General features: G+C 43.4%; 1 protein-coding gene across 1 annotated transcript; it reads right to left on the reverse strand.

The window, feature by feature from the left end:
* Nucleotides 1-770: 770 nt before the first annotated feature.
* On the reverse strand, nt 771-20,923 carry churc1 (churchill domain containing 1). The gene is made up of 4 exons (XM_052029522.1): nt 20,620-20,923; nt 7,318-7,453; nt 5,854-5,924; nt 771-3,262 (listed from the first exon to the last, which is right to left on the reverse strand). The coding sequence occupies exons 1-4, from the start codon at nt 20,848-20,850 to the stop codon at nt 3,170-3,172; spliced, it is 531 nt and encodes a 176-aa protein (XP_051885482.1). The 5' UTR covers nt 20,851-20,923; the 3' UTR covers nt 771-3,169.
* Nucleotides 20,924-24,109: the final 3,186 nt, after the last annotated feature.

Raw genomic sequence — 24,109 nt, forward strand, 5'->3', positions numbered from 1 at the left:
GACTAGCAGATCTACCAGACTACTTCTGCCACTGATATTGGCTGTTTTTCTCTCTCCATTAATGCAGACTGACCTGCTGGACTTGTTCCACAGCCATGCTATTACAACACAAAGAAGCATAATCACCCTCTCACTGTCCCCATTAACCTTTCCAACCTGGTTTCACTTATTACAGATATTCCCTTTGTCCTACCATTCCTCCACCACCTTCTCTGCAAATTTCTGACAAAGAATCTCCAACCTGAAACATTAATTCTGTTTCTCGTTCCCCAAATGCTACCTGGCCTGATGTTTCCACCATTTTTTGTTTTTATTTCAAATTTTTAGCACCTGCTGGTTTTTGATTTTCATAATAAAGCACACCACCAACTGAAAGAAATCAGCCTACTTGAATAGCACACCGTCTACCATCCAAACGTTCAATCTCTTCACCAATGCTGCAGTGTACACTTCCCAAGGGAGAAAAAGTCACTGTAATAAATCCCAAAGGCATGGTCAACATCACCTCCTAACTCACAACCTCAGGCACTTAGAGAGACAATGGCAGCAAGTGCATTTGCAATTCATGCTCCATCCTGATCTAGAAATGCATTATTGTTTCTTCATTATTGTTGGATAAAAATCCTGGAATTGCCCAACAGCACTGCAGGGTGGCAGCTATTCAAATTGATGACTTGCTGCCATCTTAATAGCAAATTAGAATCAGATAAACACCTGCCTTAATAGCACTGTACATGTCCCATAAAGAAATTAAAGCCCCACAGTTTAAATACTGAAATAACAGAATTTTATTTTTTAACTGCAATTTAAAAGAATCTTTTTCCAAAACTACTGACAAATAGAATTTAGCAGGTTTCATCAAGTATTACAAAAGCAATGAACAATAAAGTAACAAACAGGTGTTAACAAGATACAATAGGGAGTGAAGGCAGCCTTAAGCCACAATTATCTGAGGAATGGAAACAACCTCTTGGTTGTGGGATTTCCTTCCAATCCCAAACTAGATCACTAACAAAATTAATTCCAAATGTTTAATCCTCCCTGCAGTCAAATTGAGATGAAAACAGGTCACAGGTCAAGAGGCCGAGGAGAGGAACAAGTAAGTTAACCAGCGGTCTCCCGCTGACTTGGACAGGTAATTTTGTTCCCCATCCACCAAGGTCCATCCCAATGCAGCTGCTCCAGAAGTACTTTAAAAACCAAAACGTTTAAATTGTCGTGGTTCAGAAAAAGCATCATTCTGCCTAGGCTCTTTGGTTGATCCAAACAAATATCACTTCCATTTACTTTATAGTACACCTGCATGTGTTAACTCACAAGGAACATGGACAAGCTAGAGGTAAGCTTGACCTTTGTCAGAACATGCCCAGTCAGTTGTCTGACGTCTGTTAAACAACTGTTGAGGTGTTGTTTGTATCAGCCACTGCAGTAATGAGATATATCTGAACATCTTGAAAATGTCTTGGTCCAGTAACAACCAAGAAAGACTGCCAGTCTACTTTTGCAAATCAGTTTTTAAATGCTTTTATAATTGCCCTAATTAAAGGCTCTTGATTTAATGTGGAGCAGTATTGCATTGAATGACTACATAGTGAATGGTATGCTAATTTCATTTTAGCAAATATTAAAAGTTTCTCTGCAAGATCCATCAACTCCAAAAGAGAACAGATTTTATGGTTCAGTGTGAATCAAAGCTATCCTTCATCAGAAAATAAAACAATTTATTCAACAGATAAATAAACAAAAAATGCCTAGCTCAGTGGGGCAGTACCTCATTAGCTTGCTAAATGCAATACAAGTGAATACATTCCTAGCAGTTGACAGCCCAAGACATATCATTAGGTGAGCTTTGTGATGCAAACATAACTTTGCTCTGAAAGACAGAACACATATTAAAACCATCCAGTTAAAGACATGTGTTCAAGCAGCCACAAATGTAATTGTTTTCTTCCTCACTTTCATATCCTCACAGTGTAGCAGTTAGCATAACACTAATACTGTGCCAGGTTCAATTCCAGCCGCTGTCTGTAAGGAGTTCTCCCCGTGTCTGCGTGGGTTTCCTCTGGATGCTCCGGTTTCCTCTCACATTCCAAAAAAAAGAGGTACAGGTTAGGAAGTTGTGAGCATGCTACGTTGGTGCTGGAAGCGTGGCGACACTTGCGGGCTGGACCCCAGGCCATTCTATGCAAAGATGCATTTCACTGTGTGTTTTGATGTACATGTGACTAATAAAGAAATCTTATCTTAGTTCACTTTAAAGCTTCAAAGGATAGGGAAGTTATCCAAAAACCCAATTAATCTAAACCCAACTGCTTTACTGGGATCATATTACAATTTAGAGCAAAATTTAACATACTGCATTATGTTTCAAATTCTAAAGTGCTTTATAACAGCAATGAGTCATCATAGGAATCCATCTGGTTCAATGATGCCCTTCAGAGAAGAAAATTTTCTATCCTGACCTGACCTGCCTTATACTGTACTTCCATACCAGCTACACAGTTGACTTTTAACTGCCTCATCCATCGGGGGAACTGGGATGGACAACAGATGCCAACATTGCTGGCAACTTCCACATCCTGCAAGTGAACTAATAATAAAAAAAGATGCAGCAGAAACTGATTGGTTTTGCACTGCATTCTGCCCCTGGGACAACCTTCTGCTGACATCTATTAAATATGCTGAGTCTCTGAGACTGGCATCCCAGCTCACTCAATTCCCAAGGATTAAGAAAAAAATGGTCTGTGGCCCCATTGGAAGCCATTTCCAAAAACAAGGCACTTAGCCTTCAGAGGAGGCAAAGAGGAATATATAAATAGAATACAAATTGGTTTGGAATTATTCCCTGTAAAGGGATTAAAGCAGAAGCATTACCTCCTTTCCTAGAATGCTTTAAATTAGTTGTACTTGGAAGATTATGCATGTTATACATTTGGCAGAAAACTCAGCAGTTTAAAACAGTAGAGATACAAGTTAGGACTGGTGGATGCACAACAATAAAAACAAAAATGTAATTTTGGGAAAGGGTGACAAAGAGGTTTATTTATGGAACATCCTTTAGTCATAAGTTTAAATGAAGAGGCTTTCATTTCAGTTTATCGTTCATTTTTCCAACTTCCTACTGCACACCCTACCCTAACACTTCCTCTGAATCGTGGAGAAACAGATTTCAAAAGAGGGGAACCATTTGCCGTGGATCATCTGGCAATACACTGATAGAGTCTTCCGCTTTTCCACACAGCATACACAACATGGTGTATTCCTGAAGTAAAAAGAGAGAAAAGGCTTAATACTTCAACCAACATCAGCACTGCAAAAATGAAACAGCAATCTGCTTAGTGTTAAAGCAGTTACTTTGCCAGAAGAATATTAAATCGAATTTCTGATAACAAGACATCAGTGCCTTTTCCAGGTGGGGGTATAAAGACACCAAAGTGAATTTGAAGCATATTTAGCTGACTCTTCAGAGAATCACTCACAATAATCAACAATCCTTAGGCACCAAAAGAAGCTAATTTTGGATGGAAGTTGTATCAATACAGGGCAAGAATCATTGAATGATTCAAAGCCAAGGCAATATCTGTGAAATTTTCCATGTCTCCTACTTCAACCATAGTACTGATGCAGGTGAAATTCTACCCAGCTGCACTGCACTCCTATAAGTTTTACATGTGCCCCTAATCACCTTATTTTCCTTTATGAAAACTGATGCCAACAGATGACATATACATGATGGATGTTGCTTCAGAACAGACCTGACAATTGGTGTCATAAGGAAATTATCATTCATTTATATAAAGAGTGCTGAGACATCAACAACTGTGAAGAAGCAACTGATTTTTAAATCAGTTTTGAGTGTGAATGTTTAAAATACTTAGAACAGAAAGAAGATCCAATTTTGCTTGATTTCCTAACACTCTGCTGGATGTATCATAGCATTGTACAGCAATAGGACCCATGGTCCACTGCGCCCACACTGGCCATCATGCCTATCTATAGTAATCCCACTTGTCTGATTCATTCCGTATCCCTCCACACCCAAGTCACTGTCCAGATGCCTCTTAAATGTTGTGGCTGTTCCTGCCTCCATGACCTCCTCTAGCAGCTCATTCCATATACCAATTATCCTTAGTGTAAAAATTTACCTCTCAGATCCCCTTTACATTTCTTCACTGTCGTGTTAAACCGATGCCCTCTATTTTTAGATACCCCTACCAAGGGAAAAAGACACTGGCTATCTACCTTATCTATGCCTCTCATAATTTTATATACCTCTATCATGCCATCTCTCTGCCTCCTTCGCTGCAAGGTAAACAGACCCAGTCTATCCGATTTCTCCTTATGACTCAAGCCCTCTAGTCCAGGCAACATCCTTGTGAATCTTTTGTGCACCCTCACCACCTTAATCCTTCCTCTAGTGTGGCGACAAGAACTGCACACAATGCTCCAAGTGTGGCCTAACCAACGCTTTGTGTAACTGTAAAATGACGTCCCAACCCTTACACTGAATGCCTCGGCTGATGGAGGCAAGCATGCCGTACACCTTCCTCACCACCCTGTCTAGCCGTGTTGCTACTTGCCAGGAATTATGTAACCCTCGGTCTTTCTGTTCAACAACATTCCCCAGGGCCTTTGCATCATTATGTCCTACTCTGTTTCAACTTCCCAAAATGCAACAGTTCACACTTGTCTGAGTTAAATTCCATCTACCGTTCCCTTGCCTACTTTCCCAATTGACCTATCCTGTTGTAGTCTTAGACAACCTTCGTCACTGTAAGTTATACCACTAATTTTAAAGTCATCTTCAAACTTGATCATGCCACCTGCATCCTATCCAAATTTTTAATATATATGACAAACAACAGAGCATTCAGCGATCCCTGCAGCACAAAACTAGTCACAGGCCTCCAACCTGGAAAACAACCCTCCACTACCACTCAGCCTTTTTTTGTAGCTAATTTGCTGGCTCACCTGGATCCAATGTGTTCTAACCTTCTGGATCAGTCTACCATGCAGGACCTTGTTGAAGTCCACGTAGACAACATCCAACGCCCTCCCCTCATCAATCCTCTTCGTCACCTCTTCAAAAAAACTCAGTCAAATTCGTGAGACAATATTTCCCATGCACAAAGCCATGCTGACTATCCCTTATCCCTTGGCTTTCCAAATACAAATCAATCCTTTCCCTCAGAAACTTTCCAACCACTGGTGTTAGGCTCATGGGCCTGCAGTTCCCTGGCTTATTCCTGTTGCCTATTTTAAATAAAGGCATATTAGCTATCCTCCTCTTTAGGTACCTTACCTGTGGCTAACATAGACACAAAAATCTCTGCCAAGACCCCAGCAACCTTCTTTGTCGCTTCCCTTAATATCCTAGGATACACCTCGTCAGGCCCCAGGGATTTACCGACTTTTATGCGTTTCAAGATCTCCAACACCACCTCCTTTGTAATGTTGATATGCTCCAGGATATCACTGTTCCTTCCACTGAACTCAATGGCTTCCATGTCCTTCTCCACGGTAAATACAGACAAGGAGTATTTATTTAAGACTTTGCCTATTTCCCTTGATTCCACACATAGATTACCACACTGATCCACAGGGGACCTACTCTCTCCCTAGCTACCCTTTTGCTCTCAATAAACTTACAATCTTTTAGAATTCTCCTTTATCTTATCTACCAGGTCTAATCGCACAGTCCCTTTTTGCCCTCCTAATTTCCTGCTATCACTGAAAAAGACTCAGAATGACATATCACACTTTCTGCATACGAAACTATCATGGTGGATATGCTGCTATATAAAAAAACTATTATGATTTACAAGGTTTTAAAAAGCAGATCCTAGTTCTTACCTGGTAGTCGTCAACAACAGTGAACGTGTATTCATGTCTTGCTATAATATGGTGGCAATTCTGACATATATCTGGAAGGAATGAAAGAACACAGATTGGAGAATGATGCAAATGGAGCTGATTCAGAAGTGCAGTTCAGGATGGCAGATAATAAGGGCCTCTATATACATTAATAAGCTGCAAACGTAAATCACAAGCAATTGTTTGAAACCCAAGGATCAAGTTAGTGCCCTGGAATCACTCCAGTTAGTTTTCATACTTGCTGAGAACATCGCAATTATGACATTATTTAAGATTTTGTTTGCCCAAGGTAATGACATATTGAGCAATGTCAGTCAGTAAAAATAATAGATGGCATGTTGAAGAACTGTTGGTGGCTATTACATAATATATGGGTGTTTACGGAGTGTCAGTCAAAAATAATTACAGGAAAATAATGTTATTTTATTTCACAATTTCATGATCATAGTTGATATTTTTCTTTCCCAAGTCTCTTCAAGCATTAAAAGAAATCTGCAACAAAAATCGTAGTTTATGTCATACTGCTAGTTCTGGGGTCTTCATATTTTGATAGGACACAAATGCTAATTCAACAAGAGCTTAAAGCAGTTTACTATCTCAATTCAAACAGGTGGAATTTTGAACAAATACATCAGCATTCCTTTATGTTCTATAATTTCAATGCTCTGGATCCAGAAAATTCCATTTTGTAAATCCAGACAAATATATGCAATGCCCTTATTACAGTAAATTCTCAGTTATCCAGTATTCATGCATCTGGAATTCTCATACAACCCGGCAAACAATTTGTTTTTAAGAAAATGTGCGTGAGTGAATTTTATTTCAAGCATTCTGCAAAATGTGTATGAAAAGATGTTTTCAGTTTATTTCTGTCTATACACAAGGGTGTGCAGTTGTAGGCTAATCAGCAGCAATATCCTCTTTGAAGATTTGGCATCCTATGTGACAGTGAGTGCAGTGATCCATTTAATTCATTTTTGTGATACTTTATATTTATATTGTTTACCCATAAAATAGAACTGCAGTGTAAAACATTATTTAAAAAGGTAAGGTGATGTATAGTTCAGCCATTTTAAGGTTTATGCATGAAATACCAGTGTGTGATGTTGTCATTTTTTTGAGCAATTCTCGTGCAATCAGCACCCCCTCCCCACCCCCCATGGACGGCTGAGAGTAAATTGTAATAGCATTAATTTAACAAGAGTACGCTGGATTCTAAACTTCTCAACTAACAGAAAAATTGCAAACATTTCTCTCCACTCTCTTTAATGTTACTTCACAAAAGGAAAATCTAAGGAAGATCTGTTGTCCTTGCATTGTTGCACAAGAATTGTGCTCGTTAACATTAAAGTTCCAATGCTACACACTGGCCATTTTCAGGTATTGAAATAGTCTTTTTCAACATTTGAAGCTCTGACTTGGATTTCATAGCCAGTAACTTACGGTCATATGTAACAATTTCTTCTCCGTCATCATCGTCCTGGGTTCGATTAGTAATCAGCACAAAGTCTCTTTTACTGCACTCAGCACAACCCACATAATTCAGTAGATAGGAGCCATTCTCTAAGCATGTGTTACCCTATTTGGAAAGAAAACTGAATGAGTTTACACAAGGACCTTTTATTAACTTAACTGTTGTATCATTACAAATACCTTTGCAACATGCACAAGTCTCCATCAGAGATCCCATCCGGGGCACTGTTAGTCCATTTCATTACCAGCTACTAAGAAGATGAACCAAAGGAGGTTAAAGATACTTGCTCTCCAATTTCCTCAGCTAAGTTTACAAACCTACATGCAGCAGTACGAACAAGTCTGACACAGCAATATTCAGTGTGATATAGCAAGATTGAGGAGGATAACCCATATTACAAGCCCATTGCTTGAATTTCCACAGCCACATCATAGTTACAGGTACTGTCCCAAAAGAGAAAAGCATGGCTAAAACTAGCAGAAAGAAATATACTTAATTCTGTTACAATTGCAAAGTGGATGCAGGGAAACAGACATCTATGAGTTTAACACATGCAAACCACTGAAGGCAGAAAGACAAGTTGATGTTATTGAAAGTCCAGAGATCCTTGGCTTTATAGAGGAATGGATACCAAATAGATTATGCATCACCAGTGTAAACTGCATTCCCACTTTAATGAGGCATATTGAGACCTTGGAGGGGGTGCACAGGAAATTTATTAGGAGACAAGAGAGATTCCAGTTAAGTGGAGACCCCAGAAAATATTGAATTGTTCTCCTCTTCAGCGTAAGAGCTTAAGAGATTAATTAAGCATTTTCAAAATAATGAGAGTTTTGATAGGGTAGACTGAAAAAAATTGATTTCCATTGACATGAAAACTAGAAGACATTGGCAAATGAACCAGATGGGGTGATGAGGGCTTAAAAGAACATTATTTTTACAATGTAGAATATCCTGCTGAAGTGGTGAAGAAGGTTCAATTATAACTTTTAAAAGGGAATGAACAAACGAGGGTCACTGGGAAATAGCAGGGGACTGGGTCTGGGACAAATTGGAAAGCTCTCTTGAAGACCCACCACTGACAGGATAAGTGATTGGCCATGCATTTGTTGTAAAAATGCTGCTTTTGAGAGTATGTAATGTTTTTAAACAGTGCAGCTGTTCACATGGGCACAAGCAGGACTATTTACTTCAACAACTTACACACGTAGCACTTTGATTGAGTTAAAACATTCTGAGGTAACTTACAAGAGTGTAACTAAATTTTTGACATTAAGCCACAGAAGGAGGTATACACACAAGGGATGAGAATGTTGAAATTAAGGTGGTCCAGACTAGGAGATAAAGTGGATCACTAGGTATAGTGTTGGTGAGTGAAACTTCATGAAATTGGGATACAGACGCCAGACTTTTGTTGAGCTCCAATTCAAAAAGGACTCCTGCAGCCACCAGTTGCACATGGACAACACACACAAAATGCTGGAGGAACTCAGCAGGTCAGGCAGCATCTATGGAAGGAAATATACAGTTGACGTTTCAGGTTGAGACCCTTCATCAGGACTGGAAGGGAAGAGGGCAGAAACCAGAATAAAAAGGTAGGGGGAGGGGGAGGAGCACAAGCCGGCAGGTGATGGGTGAGTCCAGGTGGAGGGGGGGGGGGGGGGGAGGAAGGGGGATGAAAGGGGATGATGTAAGAAACTGAGAGGTGAAGAGGCAAAGGGCTGACGAAGGAATCTGGTAGGAGAGAACAGTAGACCATGGATTACAGGGAAGGAGGTGGGGAATAGGAGGGAGGCGATAGGCAGGTCATGAGAGCGGGGGAGGGGAAAGAGAAGGGTTGAGGGGGACCCCAGGAATGAGGGAAAACAAAAGGGGGGGGGGGGGGGAGAGGAAAACAGAGGGGAGTGGTTACTGGAAGTTGATGCCGACAGGTTGGAGACTACCAAGGCGGAATATGAGGTGTTGCTACTCCAACCTGTGTCTGGCCTCAATGTGACAGTAGAGGCGGCCGTGGACAGCCATGTCAGTGTCGGAATGGGAAGTGGCCACCGGTAGATCCTGGCTGTTGCGGTGGATGGAACATCAACGAAGCACCTTTTTATTCTGGCTTTTGCCCTCTTCCCTTCCAGTCCTGATGAAGGGTTTCGACCTAAAACGTCGGGTTATTTCCCTCCATAGATGCTGCCTGACCTGTTGCATTCCTCCAGCATTTTGTGCATGTCCCAGCATCTGCAGAATCTCATGTGTCTCCATTGCACATGGTCAGCCAAATTCAACTTAACTGCCTTCATTAAAAATTCAGGATGGTTTGGTGGGAGGGGAATAAACTGACATAGAGTTAGCCTTTGAGAGACGATTCCAAAATGAAGAAGGAGGAAGGGTGAGAAATGGGGTCAGGAAAGAATTTTAAAAGTGAAGTGCAAGTTCCAATCCAAAATTCAACCAGCAGCAAACGTGGAAATTTCAGCTAGCTTGTGGTGGACAGAGTTGTAATGAAGCTTTCTGCCTCTATCACCTCTTTAGGCAGTGAGATCCAGACCCCAGTCACCCTGGGTGGTAAAAGGCTTTACCTCACTCCCTCCTAATCCTTCACCCAACCATTTTAAATGTATGGCTGATGGGTTTCAACTCCCTTCTAAAGGAAGTAGATCCTTTCAGTACAGCTGACATCCCTATTAATGTTATCACCGCCTTCTCCAGCGCAATCACATCTTTTTTGCAATGTGGTGACCAGAAGTGCAAACAATATTTTAGCCTAACTAGTATTGCATATATTTCTACTACAATCTCTCTGCTCAAATATTCTACACCTCAGCTAATAAAGAATCCCTATGGACCTATTTCAGCACCTTATCTTCTATCGTGCTTTATTTAAGGATTTGTGGACATAAACTCCCTTTCTTCTTTCACACTAGTCAATATCCTATTTATTGTACACTTCCTTGCTTCACTGCACCTCCTCAAATGCTGTACCTGACATTTCATTGGATTGAATTCCAATTGCCATTTTTTTTTGCTCAATTAACCACACCATCCAGAGAACTTTCCTCCTCACTGTCAAACACACGGTGAATTTTTGGAGGGAGAGAGGACGTATTGGCAGTGAAAAAAATTTACTACAATTTACTGCTTTGGGTGGAAGTGATTCCAGGATCTGTGTTTCTCATCTGAAATCTGTTGCTTCACAATTTTCTCCATCTACAACTGTCAAACGCTTCCTCAATTATGTAAAAAAAAAGGGCTTTTACTGTCATCTTTGATTTGCCATTTTCTTCACTTGGTTTGTGAATTCACTCAAGATGGCCTTTGGGCTGTAACATAACATTATTTGACACCTCACTGTTTCCAAATTTGTCACTTGCCATTACCTTGACGAAGCCATCCACAAACGTAGTATCAAATTCTAAGCACACACAGCACTCTTACTTTATTATTGATGGATGCACAGGTAAAAGTAAATTTACCCTACAGTTGGGAAAATTGCTTTTCAGCAACAGAAGGTTTAAACACCAAGAAAGTTAATACCTTGGACTGATTATATGACACAAATAGATGGTTCAAGATGTCACTGAAAATTACAAAGACAGATTCAAACATACCATGCTATCATTTACAATAGCTGTCATGTTTCTCATTTTATGCAGAAGTATTTATTTCCATTCTGAAGACTGTAACTCATCCTTGGGCAATAGTGCACCTACACCAACAGCCTACTCGACAGCTAGCATCTGAGAAATCAATCTTCTTTCAATGTCCTTGACGATTTCCCACACAGGTCATAAACTCAATTCTGCTCTCACACAACATCCAAAAACTTAAAGTATATGAAGAAGGAATCTCTGGGAATCATAAGAAAATTGGGAAAGTTTGCAATACGGTCAACCTAGGTGCCATACAAACTGGAAAAGGACGATGGAAAATTGGGCCAATAGTGAAGATAGTTTGAAGTCATGTTGGAAGAGGCAGAGCATTAATTAGGTTTGGGAAGTGTTTAGATTGCAAGCATAGCTAGCTGGAGCAGATATAAACAAATGGAAATTGGAATGCAGGCGAAGTGTAGGAGAACTGATCATAAAGTAAGTTGTGTCATGACAGAAAGACAAGACCAAGAATTTGAGCACCCATTTGCAGAGAGAATGGGGGAAAATGGCTGTCAAGCAAATGAAGGCAAAGTCCCAGTGCTCAGGCAGATAGAAGTAACTCCTGCAGAGAAAAACAAAAGATCAAATCCTATGGAGTAGGTTACTGATGAATTATTGTGAAATTGTAAAATCTGCATGTAACTATTGTAAAATGCTGGAAGTTTTTTGGGTCAGTGGAGTGTCTTTCAGCCCTCACTCCAAGTGCTCCCCAGTGTACACTGTAAGAAGTCCTGAATAAACCGACTCAATCGAGAACCTCACCACTATCGTATGAGATTTACTTTGTGAGCTGTCTTGATCTGAGCCGTAATTAAGAAGGCAACTGGGCCCCATGTGAAAGGCAGATTCAGGGTGTGAGCTAAACATACAAATCCCTCCAACAACTGGCCCTGCGAGCAGGGTCCCGCACAGGATGACTGTCAACAGTGTGGCTGCTAGTTGGGTGAGTACATTTAATTTTACCACCAATAGTTAGAGGAGTAGATCTCGTATTGCTGTCGAGCAACAGCAAGTTTTTGTACCAAAAGAACCAATCGGAGGGAAAGGAAGGTGTGGTGATCTTACTCAGCAAGATTGGTGTTATAGGGGATTAGATGCCAGGGTATCAACACAGAGAAGTAAGACACCAGGGTACTGACCCAGAGAAATAATAAGGTATCGGTAGGGCACTCGACATACTGATGATGTATACTGATAAGAAAAGCGCTGACATCAAATAGACACCCAAGGGATCCATGCTACAAACAATAGAGGATTGCAATAATTTTTTAAAAAATATATAGAGAAAAGATATAATCTGGAGGCATCCCTTGCTGAGTAAAAGGCTTAGTGGTAGGGACAAGAAAAGGGCAAGTCTCAAAAAGGAGTAACTATACTTGCAGCCATGGCAAAGAACCAACCAGAACAGATAAAAATAGCAGCAATAAAGTGAGCACAGGATGGGGAACTTATGAAGCCATGCAGAAGGGTGGCGGACAGGGACACAATTGACCAGGGAAGTTTAGAGGAGGAAATTTATACAGATGTAGTGAGGATTACGAGTCACCCCCATCCTGTGACAATGACATAAAGAAACAAGCCACAGTCCCAGTGGTCCTGATTAGGACAGTAATAAAGACAAAGGGGGTACAAGTATACATACAAACCATCAGGAACCTTTGACAGCTTCAGAGAAACAGATGATTATCAATGAACTACCTGCCTTAAAGAGGAATGACAGCAATCAGGCATCTTGGGATAAGTTGGCAGAATTAAAAGAGGTTCACAGGTTTACCAATGATGATACTCACTTGATAGTGAAGGTTAAAGTGCCACCCGCAGTATGGACATTCCTGCCACCAAATTATGGACATAACATGGCTCATGCAATCGGGACTCAGCAATGACCAAAGGTTTAATAATTTTAAAGTTGTAAAAAATGAACTTGGGAGGGGCATACCAAATTGGGCCAAGATAAACTTTGTAAAACAAAAACCAAGGGAGAAAGTAGAAGATTATGCAGAATGAAAGTTCATGGCTTATAGCAAACATTCAAGATAGGTGAACCCCCCCCCCCGAGATGATAATAAGTTCAGAATGGAATGGGCCCTCACCCAAACAGAATATTGAATATGGGGTTCCTAAGTGGGGAACAATTTCAATGAGATCCTGACCTGGGCCATGAAAGTTGAGGCTAATCAGGGTGCCGAGGCTAAAATCAGCCTGATAGAAGATAAGGACAACCTAGAATGTTATAATTGTAGAAAGACCGAGAACTTTGCACAGGAAAGGAAGAAGACCCCTGAACAGCCACAGTGCGGCAACTGTCAGAAGATGGGACGCTTTAAAAGGGATTACTGGGCGAAGAGTGGAGGCAGAGAAGGATAGGGACGCAACCAGAGTAGATCAAGCAATCAAAAGCAGGGGGCGTCCCAGCCTGGGGAATCAAAAACGTCCATTCAGAGCTCAGCAGACTATTTGAGTCAACCGCTAAGAGATGAAAGTGTGAGTGGGTATCAGCACTCAAGAATCAGGGGCAGGATCCACTGGTATTTATTGATGCAGTGTTAGGACACTGGCATTGCAACATAGTCATAAATACTCGTGTGTCCATATCCATAATAGATATTGCATTGCCCCTCACAGATAAGACTGTAAATATACGCAGTATAGAGGGAAGAGAAAAGGTAGCAATACTCAGTGAACCCACCTAACCGGAAAAACAAGATTTTAGTGTAAAAATGCAGATTTGGTTTTGTAAGACAGCAGGAACTGGAGGAACATTCAGAAACTTAATTGAATAGGTTGTGGATGTACCACAGTGCAGTTTATAGACCAGGACAGCTGGATCAGCTGACTGAGGATGAACTTAGGAGGTGGTTGAGAACAGCCATCCAATGCTGTTCCAACTATTCAGAAGAAGGTTGAAACAGTTTATGATCCAGAGGACAATGAACATGAGAAACATGGGTATTGAGGTGAATCAGCATGGGAGAAAGAGACATTCAAGAAACAAGAGACTGAGATGTCAGCAAATAGTGTGGAAAAATGAGTGAACAGCAAAAGAACAGAAACTGAAAATTGAGGATGTGTTTCAATTGTAGGAAACCAGGTCACTTAGTAAGGGAATGTAGGTCATCCCAATGGCAATCAAGGAAGGGACCAGGATGTCTCACAATGGGACCTAGTTGGCCTCTCAAAATGGTTTCAGTAAGTCCCAAAGTGTTAGGAGCACCAGAGAGACGGAGTCCGCAGAGTGAGCAACTTCAATTTTTATAAACTAATGGGAATTGGAGGCTGCTGGAGTTTTGGTTGGTATTGGTTTATTGTCCTCACTTGTACCGAGGTACAGTGAAAAATGGGTCTTGCATACCGATCGTACAGGTCAATTCATTACAGAGCATTGAGGTAGTACAGGGTAAAAATAATAACAGAATACAGAGTAAAGTGTCACAGATACAGGGAAGTGCATTGCCGGTAGACAATAAGGTGCAAGGTCATAACAAGATAGATTGTGAGGTCAAGAGTCCATCTCATAGTATAAGGGAACCGTTCAAAAGTCTTATTACCATTGGGATAGAAGCTGTCCTTGAGCCTGGTCATATGTGCCCTCAGGCTCCTGTATCTTCTGCCTGATGGGAGAGGAGACAAGAGAGAATGACCTGGGTGGGTGTGGTCTTTGATTATGCTGGCTGCTTCACCAAGACAGCGAGAGGTAAAGACAGAGTCCACTGAGGGGAGGCTGGTTTCCATGACGTGCTGGGCTGTGTCCACAACTCTTTGCAGTTTCTTGCAGTTCTGGCTAGAGCAGCTGCCACACCAAGCGGTGATGCATCCAGATAGAATGCTTTCTATGGTGCATTGATAAAAGTTGGTGAGTGTCAAAGGTCAATGTGGAGATGTTTAAATGTTCGTCTTTGCATGATCAATGTCTTCCAGCATTCTTTTGCACCAAAGCCTCAAGGGTTTGAATAATTTCCTTCGGGTGTGTGTGACATTGCGTTTGACTCTCTGTTTGGATTTTTGAGTGAAACTGGTATTTTGTTTGAAGTGTGAGAGTTTTAAAGTGTTACGAGGTGTGGCAACTTGTGAGTTTGTTATATCTGTGTTGGGAGATATTTAAATATTAATCCTGTGCTCCAAAGGAATCGAGTATGACTAACTGAAAGATTTCACTGTGCTATGTGCAGGACCTTGTGTCTTAAAAGGCAATGCCTCTTTAAGAAGTTGTGCAAGTTATGTGGGGGCCCCACCTATTTGTCATTTCTTTTCCTTTATTTTTTGGATTACATGTCAGAAGATTTCTTTGTGGAAATGAACTGTTTATTCAAAGTTTTCAGTTATCTGCAAAGATTCCATAGGAAGAGAAGCACTGTTTAGTCTTATCAGTGTTGAGAGAGACAGAGAGAGACAGAAACACAGGCAGTTTCCACACATCTGTCTCCTAGAATGCAAATGTGTGTTTGGAGTTCAGTGTTTGGTAAAATGCAAATGTAGATCCATGGACTGTTTTGCAAATTAACTATGTTGGACTCCACCTTGCAAAGAGGGAATGTTGCAAGAATTGAAAAGACACTCTTCCATTTAAGTAGTAAATGAGAAGGGTTAGGACAGATTTAATGGACACTGTATTAGGAGTTGGAACAGGATAGATGCAATTAACTCCTCGGATATTGAAATGGGAATGAAACTAGACTATTTGATAATGGAAAACTGTGTGCATGTGAAGTATCGATGGAAGTTGTATGTTGGGAGGATGAAAATTTTTACCAAACCACCAGTAGAATCATGTCAGTGTAATGTCTCCATAGTTCGCACAAAGAACTCAGTCTACTGGCCTACCCATTATCATGAACAAAGTGAACCGTTATCATGAACCATTAACTTTAACACCGTCTTTGCACGTAAAGTGGAATGACATCAAAGATTTTCTGAAAAGATCACCCAAAGTAACTCAAGAATTAAGTGAAATTGCCAGTCTCTGAAGAACGGTTAAAGTGGTTTATGATTGGGAGAATTATACCAAGTGGGTGAGGTAGGGATAGTCCTTACCACCCACAACAGTTGAGATGTTTTCAAGGATTGTTTCCCCAAGGCCAATATATATATTTGAAATTAGTTATTATTCCTGTAATTGTATTTCTTGTTTTAATATTTGTCATGAGCATATTTGTATGTTATTTGTATTGAAGATTGTATGTCATGCAACATAAAATTGAGATTCTATATGCTGTAGAGGCCTTTGTTGGAGTGATCCCACAGTATTAAATATTTCATGGTCAAGGGGGGGAAAATTGCGATAATATTATAGCATTCAGTATAGCCACATACCTATGTATGCTTTAGTTTGTTAATATTGTTTATTAATACCTAAAACCCAAGTTACTGAGAGAAGTGCAATATATTGCCTAATCAAGGAAGGGTCACTGTAATGACTGCATGAGAAAGGAATTTTGGATCAGAGGTGCTGAACTGAACAAAGGGATGAAGAAATTTTTTTAAAAATTACGTTTACTGACCAAATGATTGGACTTGTAAGGCAACACTGCTTGAAGGAAGAAACAAAGATGTATTAAGTGCTCTTGTGGAACGCAAGATGTAATGAAATGTGTGAAATTTGGGCTTGCTGGAGAGATCAAGAGAGAAAACTTGCCTGCTTGTTTGCACCAGCCCGTTTGACTGTAAAAGTGGCCAAAAACGCTCCAAGTCAGAGGACTGGAGCTTCAATCAACATTAATGCGTGCTCTCCACAGAAATGTGAGAGAACTGGCCATCCACAATCGGGTAATACCTGTAACTTCAAAGTAACTAAGGGTTATAACAATGTCAATTAGTTTGTCATGACTTTGATCTCTTGATTAGTTAAAATCAATATTTCTTTTGGGAATTTGTTACAAATGTAGCAGGACTCAGTTAAGATTTGTATGAAAAATACAAACGGCTGATTTAATGAACAGAAGATCATCAGAGTCATCATAATTGTGGGAAAGCCCCAGGATAATAAATGGGAACAGAGTGGGTGACTGCGGGTAACTATCCTCTGAACCAAGGTGCAGAAGTGCTGAGGCAAAGAGCAATGGGACTTGGACTGCAATACTCCTCTGGGAATCCCAGTACACATTCTCCAGTAAGCTTATGATAAAAAGTTAACGGTAAGCCATGTTGTGCAGCAGTAACGTTCACAGTAATCAAAGGGTGCAGGCTGCACAAGAGGAAAATGAGAAACTAACTAAAGAGTTGCAAGGAGCAAAGAGTAATGGGGATAACTGGAAGGGCAGCTATGAGGAATTAAGGAAAGAATGGAAGAATATAAGAGAGAAGGGTGTGATAGATCAGAGAGAGGAAGGTAAAGGGGATTAAAGATGCCAGATGAGGAATTTTCAGTAGGTAGGTAGGTGAGGTAGACAGGCAGCGATTACTCCCAGAGGGGTAACAAATAGTGTTACTTAATATGGCTCCCTTTGGTCATGTCAGCAGATGGGAGGAGACTGAAGACGGAAATCACTGAATACCATAACATATGAATCAAAACATTCTTTGCTCTTGCAACTTATATGTATAAAGCAGAATAACTACTCGACCCATATTTCAATAAATACTTGGGTCATCTTTAATCCTCCCAGTAAAGTTTGTTTCATGCTCGTGAAAGTGTGCCATTGTGGTTGAGAGAGTAAACATGATTTTTCTAATTCTCAGACCTTGTGTTAGAATCAAATACTCCGAAGTCCAATTCAAATAGTTCCCAAAAACAAACATCTTGATGGTAACTCTACTGCATATTTACAAAGTTCTTCCCCCACTTCCCCGCTTCAAGATTCGTTAAGTGAGATTACCAATTCATTCTGAATCAAGGACAGTTGTATGCTGTGGCCCACCTGATGCTGAAACTCTCAAAAAGGCACTTAAGATCATTCTATCTTATAATAAGATCATTTCATCTTATTCTTTGGGGTGTCAGTGCAGATCGCCAAGATGGAAAGAATGTATCAGTACTTTCAATTTAATGTTTCAATCACCTCTGTATTCAAAAGATGAATGTGCACAAATGTGCAGTATTTCTTCAGAGCACCATCAAAAGTAAGTAAGTTAAAACCAAAATGAATTAACCAAAAAAGGCCAAACAACCTATGGTCCAACCTCCAAAACAGTTTGTGGCATCATTACTCATACGAACCAAGGCAGGAACAGTGCTATTATTAGTACCAAAATAGTTCATGCCAGCCTGGGTTCCTGCAATGAACCACTACTAAGGCAGCAGTCTGTGACCCACAGAGAAGGTCATCAGGCTGAGCTGTGATGACCCACATAGCTAAACAATCTGCAGCAAAGGTGCACATATATAGAGAGAACTAACAACTACACAACCAAGCCCACAGGGACTTAGCACCTTCATCAGGTTGTTGAGGTACATAAGGTTGAATTCCCAGTTCACATTGTTGCAGGAAGTCACACAGGAGGACACCACCTCATGCACCATTTTACACATGTCTCTGTCACAGATGGAACTTCAAGAAGTGAAATAGTTCACAGTTGTAACAAGTGATCCTGCCCACCTATGTGCTCTGAGACTCGGTCTACTAACAGCACATATGTCAAGGCATTGAAGAAATGCCATCAACAGTGTCTCCTCAAGATTCTCCAAATCGTGAACCAATGTCAATTGAGGCCCAATTTACACTCAGTCAGCTCCATTGGGCAGAACGTGCCATTCACAAGCTCGACATCAGACTTCTGAAACACACTGTACATTCCAAGCCCTGTCACAGAAAGTGACCACGAGGCAGACAGGAAAAGATTCAAGAATAAATACAAAGCCTTCTTGAAACAATGCTACTCCCTGGGAATCTCTGGCTCTCAATCACTCAAAGTGGAGAAGCTGCTTTTGAGGTGGTATTGAGATCCTCAAGTCCACATGTGAAGAGCACACAGAAGTTCTGCATAACCAGAGAAAGGAGCTTACTACTTCACAAACTACCCACCCACACTGTCAGCCATCTCTACCCACATCTTGGAAGAGCTTGTGATTCTCATAGTGACCTCTGAAGAGTTCTCAAATGTGAGACGTTCTCTCTCTACAGATGCTGCCCAAACTGCTCAGTATCTCCAGCATTTTGTGCCTTTGTTTCACAACTCACTAAACCCAGAGTGGAAGTGAGTTATCCTCATTCCTTAAGGACTGAGGAAATAGGTTTGGCAATGAGCCTGACATAAAAAATGATTCACAATTTTCAATCAGAACAGTACTAAGCCCTGTCAGTGATCCCTGGGGAGGTTTGTAACCAAATTAACGGCCGTAGCCCCTCCGACTGGAATAAAGTAGCCTGTTCTCTCTTCCTCTGTGCATGCAGTCAATATCTTAACCCCAACCCATCACCACCACAGGAACCCAACATCTATCACCAGAATCCTCCCTCTCCCAGTCGGGGTACCTCCCCATGTCACCTGGTTGGGTACTCCCTCAGGACACAGCATCCTCCCTCTCTCTACCCCCACTCACCCAGTCAGAATACACACCCCTCCCCGTCCCCCTCGCCCGGTTGGGGTACATCCCTTCCCCTCCCTCAAACTGTCGAGGTACACCCCTTCCCTCAACCGGTTGGGGTACCGTCCCCCTCTCACCCAGACAGGGTACCCTCTCCCTCCCAAGCCCCCTTCCCTTCCTTCCCTCCCACCAGCTCCCTTCCACCCTCTCCAACTGCAGCAGCCCCTCCTCAGCAACCTCTCCCCAGTCCCTTTCTGCACCCCACCACCCCTCCCCATCCCTTCCACAGCCACCCCATCCCCCCTCCCCATTTCCCCATCCGCGCGACTTCCCCATCCCCCCACCCCCCCTCCCTCCCGACCCCCATCCCCCCACCCCCCCCACTTCCCCACCCCCCTCCCTCCCCACTTCCCCATCCCCCCACCCCCCCTCCCTCCCCACTTCCCCCCCTCCCTCCCTACTTCCCCCTCCCTCCCTCCCCACTTCCCCCCCTCCCTCCCTCCCCCCCCTCCCCACTTCCCCCTCCCTCCCTCCCTCCCCCCCTCCCCACTTCCCCCTCCCTCCCTCCCCACTTCCCCCTCCCTCCCTCCCTCCCCCCTCCCCACTTCCCCCTCCTCCCTCCCTCCCCCCCCTCACTTCCCCCTCCCTCCCTCCCTCTCACTTCCCCCTCCCTCCCTCCCTCCCCACTTCCCCCTCCCTCCCTCCCTACTTCCTCCCTACTCCCTCCCTCCCTACTTCCCCCCTCCCTCCCTCCCTACTTCCCCCCCTCCCTCCCTCCCTCCCCCCCCTCCCTACTTCCCCCTCCCCCCTCCCTACTTCCCCCTCCCTCCCTACTTCCCCCTCCCCCCCTCCCCACTTCCCCCTCCCTCCCTCCCCACTTCCCCCTCCCTCCCTCCCCACTTCCCCCTCCCTCCCTCCCTCCCTCCCTCCCCACTTCCCACTCCCTCCCTCCCTCCCTCCCCACTTCCCACTCCCTCCCTCCCTCCCCACTTCCCCCCTCCCCTCCCCTCCCCTCCCCACTTCCCCCTCCCTCCCTCCCTCCCCACTTCCCACTCCCTCCCTCCCTCCCCACTTCCCCCCTCCCCTCCCCTCCCCACTTCCCCCCTCCCCTCCCCCTCCCCACTTCCCCCCTCCCCTCCCCTCCCCACTTCCCCATCCCTTCCCCTCACCCGGTCGGGATACTCCCTCAGGACGCAGCCCACACACATCACGGACGTTTCCCCGACTCCGGACACCGCCAGCTTCCGCCTCCGGAGCGACTGTCGCCAGTTGATGACCTCACTCCCGGGACCGGCCAATCGGCCCCGCGGCCGCAGTTTGCAGGGGGCGGGGCGGGGGCTACACAAGAGAGAGGGAGGGAGCGGGGGTGGGCAGCGGGCAGGTTGTGTGAAGTTGTCCATCCAAAGTCATCGCCCCTTCGTAGCTGTTCCTTAATTTAAAACAAACCATTGCCTGGTTTGCTTTCAGTGTTCTACCAGATAATTTCTAACACTATGTGAGAAAATCTCTGCAAGCTCTTAAACCTGTCCCATCCTGCATGGTGTTGCATTTCGGCAAATTAATGCAGGGCAGGACTTGCACAGTAAATGGTAAGGCCCTAGAGAGGGTTGCATACAGAGTGGCCTCGGGGTATAGGTGCAAAGTTCCCTGAAAGTGGAGACAGAGGTGGACAGAGTGGTGAAGAAGGCATTTGGCACACTGGCCTTCAGTCAGGGCATTGAGTACAAGAGTTGGACCACCAGAGAGACTGCAGATGCGGGAAATCTGAAGCAACACACAAAATGATGGAGGAACTCAGTGGGCCAGGCAATATCTACGAAGAAAAATGGACAGTCAACGTTTTGGGTCAAGACCCTCTATCAGGACTGGGAAAGAAAGAGGGAGATAGCTGGTATAAAAAGGTGGGGGGAAGGGATGGAGCAAGAGCTGGTGGGTGGATAGGTGGATCCAGGTGAAGGGGGGGGGGATGATAGACAGGCGAGGGATGGGGAGGGTAGGAATGATGTAAGAAGCTGGGAGGTGATAGGTGGAAGTGATGCAGGGCTGAAGAAGATGGAATCTGATAGGAGAGGAGAGTGGACCGTGGAATAAAGAGGAGGTGAGGGGAACTGGAGGGAGGAATGTGTGGGTGATGGACAGATACAGAGGTCAGGGGAGGGGAAAGAGAAGGGGTGATGGACTGGTGGGATGAGGGAAAAAAAGGGGGGGACTGTTATGAGAAAAGTTCTTTTGGTATCTTAAAGATAAAAAGTATCTGGACACACAGTCTTTGTGCTTTAAAAGGAGGATTTTATTCACAAAGACCAACACGGGAACAGAATGTGAAGGAACAAATGCATCCTCGCACACTCGCACTAGGGTGATTGCGAAACGTGGGGGGGAAGTCGCAATGGGTGAAGTACACACACAACGAACTAGTACAAACTATCAGGGAACGAACAAATACGTTGTCTGGACCCCCTGAATTGGAACAAACAACAGCTCTACACTACTGGGAATCTACTCAGGACACTCCTAGACCCCTGTGGAAGTGCACCCTCTCACCTGTGGTGTCAACCCCAGCAGCAATCGGAAAAGAGGACGAGAGCCCATGTGTACCATCTTTTATAGGGCTGTAGCAGGGTGGAGCCTGCTCAGGTGAAACAAGCCAATGATTCAGTGTAAAGAACAAAGGTGGGTTATGAGCCAATCCTCAGGTGTGCTCTTTAATGCGTGGGGCGGAGCCGGACCCCTGATTGACAGTGGTATAGCTTCTGACCTGATAGGCAATGCTATCGTCCGACCATGGGTGTCAGTAGTTTTGTCACTGTCATCTGACCCCTGGCCTTTCATACTACAGGGACAGAGGGGAGTGGTTACCGGAAGTTAGAGAAATTGATGAGTTGGACTGTCATTACTGCTGTACAAGACGTTGGTGAGACTGCTCTTGGAATGTTGTGTGAATTTCTGGCCACCCAGCTATTAGGAAGGATGTCATTAAGCTGGAAAGGGTGTAGAAAAGATTCACAAGGATGTTACTGGGACTGGAGGAATTGAGTTACAAAGAGAGGCTGTATAGGCTGGGGACTTCATTCCCTGGAGTGAAGGAGGCTGAGGGGTGACAAGAGATAAATAAAATCATGGGGGGCATAGATAAGGTGAATGGCCACAGTCTTTTTCCCAGGGTAGGGGAGTGAAACTGGAGGAGGACAAACATTTAAGGTGAGGAGAAAAATGTAAAGGGGATGTGAGGGGCAATGTTTTCACACAGAGGATGGTCAGTATGTGGAATGAGCTGGCAGAGAAAATGGTAGAGGCAGGTATAATTACAATGTTTAAAAGACATTTAGATAAGTACATGGTTAGAAAAGGATTCAAGGGATATGGGCTAAACGTGGGCAAATAGAATTAGCTCAAGTTGGCAACCTGTTCGGCATGAACAAGTTGGGCCAAAAGGCTTGTTTCCATACTGTCTAAATCTACGACAAGGTCCCTCAATAGTAGGCTCATTCAGAAGATTAAGATGCAAGGGATCCATGGTGGCTTGGCACTTGGATTCAGAATTTGATTGCCCATAGAAGACAGAGGGTCGTGGTTGATGGGTCTTATTCTGGCTGGAAGTCTGTGAATTGTGGTGTTCCACAGGGATCCATACTGGGATCTTTGCTGTTTGTGGCTTAATAGACTTGGATGAAAATTTGGATAGGTGGATTAGTAAGTTTGCAGATGACGCAGATGACACAAACATTGGTGGCGTTGTGGATAGTGTAAAAGATTGCCAAAGGATAGAGTGGAATATAGATCAGTTGCAGATATGGATGGAGAAATGGCAGATGTTGTTTAATCTGGCCAAGTGTGAGGTGTCGCACTTTGGGAGATCAAATGTAGAGGGAATGTACGCAGTTAATGGCGGGATCCTTAACAGCATTGAGGTTCAGAGGGATCTTGGGGTCCAAGTTCATAGCTCCCTGAAAGTGGCTGCATAAGTAGATAGGGCGATAAAGAAGGCGTTTGGCATGCTTGCCTTTATTAGTTGAGGCACAAAGTACAAGAGTCAGGAAGTTATGTCGCAGCTTTATGAAACTCTGGTTGAGCTGCATCTGCAGTATTGTATTCAATTCTGGTCACCCCTTTATAGGAATGATGTGGAGGCTTTGGAGAGGGTGCAGAAGGGGTTTATCATGGTCATCCCTTTATTCCATAGGACCCCTCCCCACCTCCTTCCCTTTATTCCATGGCCTACTGTCCTCTTATCAGGTTCCACCTTTCACCTCCCAGCTTCTAATATCATTCTATACCCACTCTCCTCCCCCCCTCACCTGAATCCACCTATCACCTGCCAGCTCTTAATACACCCCTTCGCCCCAACTCTTTATACTGGCTATCTCCCGTCCTTCTTTCTAGTCCCGATGAAGGGTCTAGACCTGAAACATTCACTTTCCATTTCCCTCCATAGATGCTGCCTGACGAGTTCCTCCAGTTCCTTTGTGTGTTGTTACCAGGCAGGGGGCATGTGCTATAAGGAGAGGATGGACAAACTACTTTTGTTTTCTCTGGAGCGGCAGAGGCTGAGGGGAAAACCGATATAAGTTTGTAAAATTGAAAGGCAGAGATAGTAGACAGCCGGTATCTTTTTTCCAGAGTCTATATGTCTAATAGTAGAGGGCATGCATTTAAAGT

This window comes from Pristis pectinata, chromosome 1 (assembly GCF_009764475.1).
Source record: "Pristis pectinata isolate sPriPec2 chromosome 1, sPriPec2.1.pri, whole genome shotgun sequence".
Lineage (NCBI taxonomy): Eukaryota > Metazoa > Chordata > Chondrichthyes > Rhinopristiformes > Pristidae > Pristis > Pristis pectinata.

What these genes read in the sequence shown, in the direction of transcription:
- churc1 (XM_052029522.1), bottom strand. Translation starts at nt 20,850, where the DNA reads ATGGACAACTTCACACAACCTGCCCGCTGCCCACCCCCGCTCCCTCCC. An exon ending in AGAAATTGTTACATATGACC is followed by an intron (nt 5,925 to 7,317) that starts GTAAGTTACTGG and finishes CATTCCTTCCAG; the next exon opens with ATATATGTCAGAATTGCCAC. An exon ending in CTGTTGTTGACGACTACCAG is followed by an intron (nt 3,263 to 5,853) that starts GTAAGAACTAGG and finishes TTTTTACTTCAG; the next exon opens with GAATACACCATGTTGTGTAT.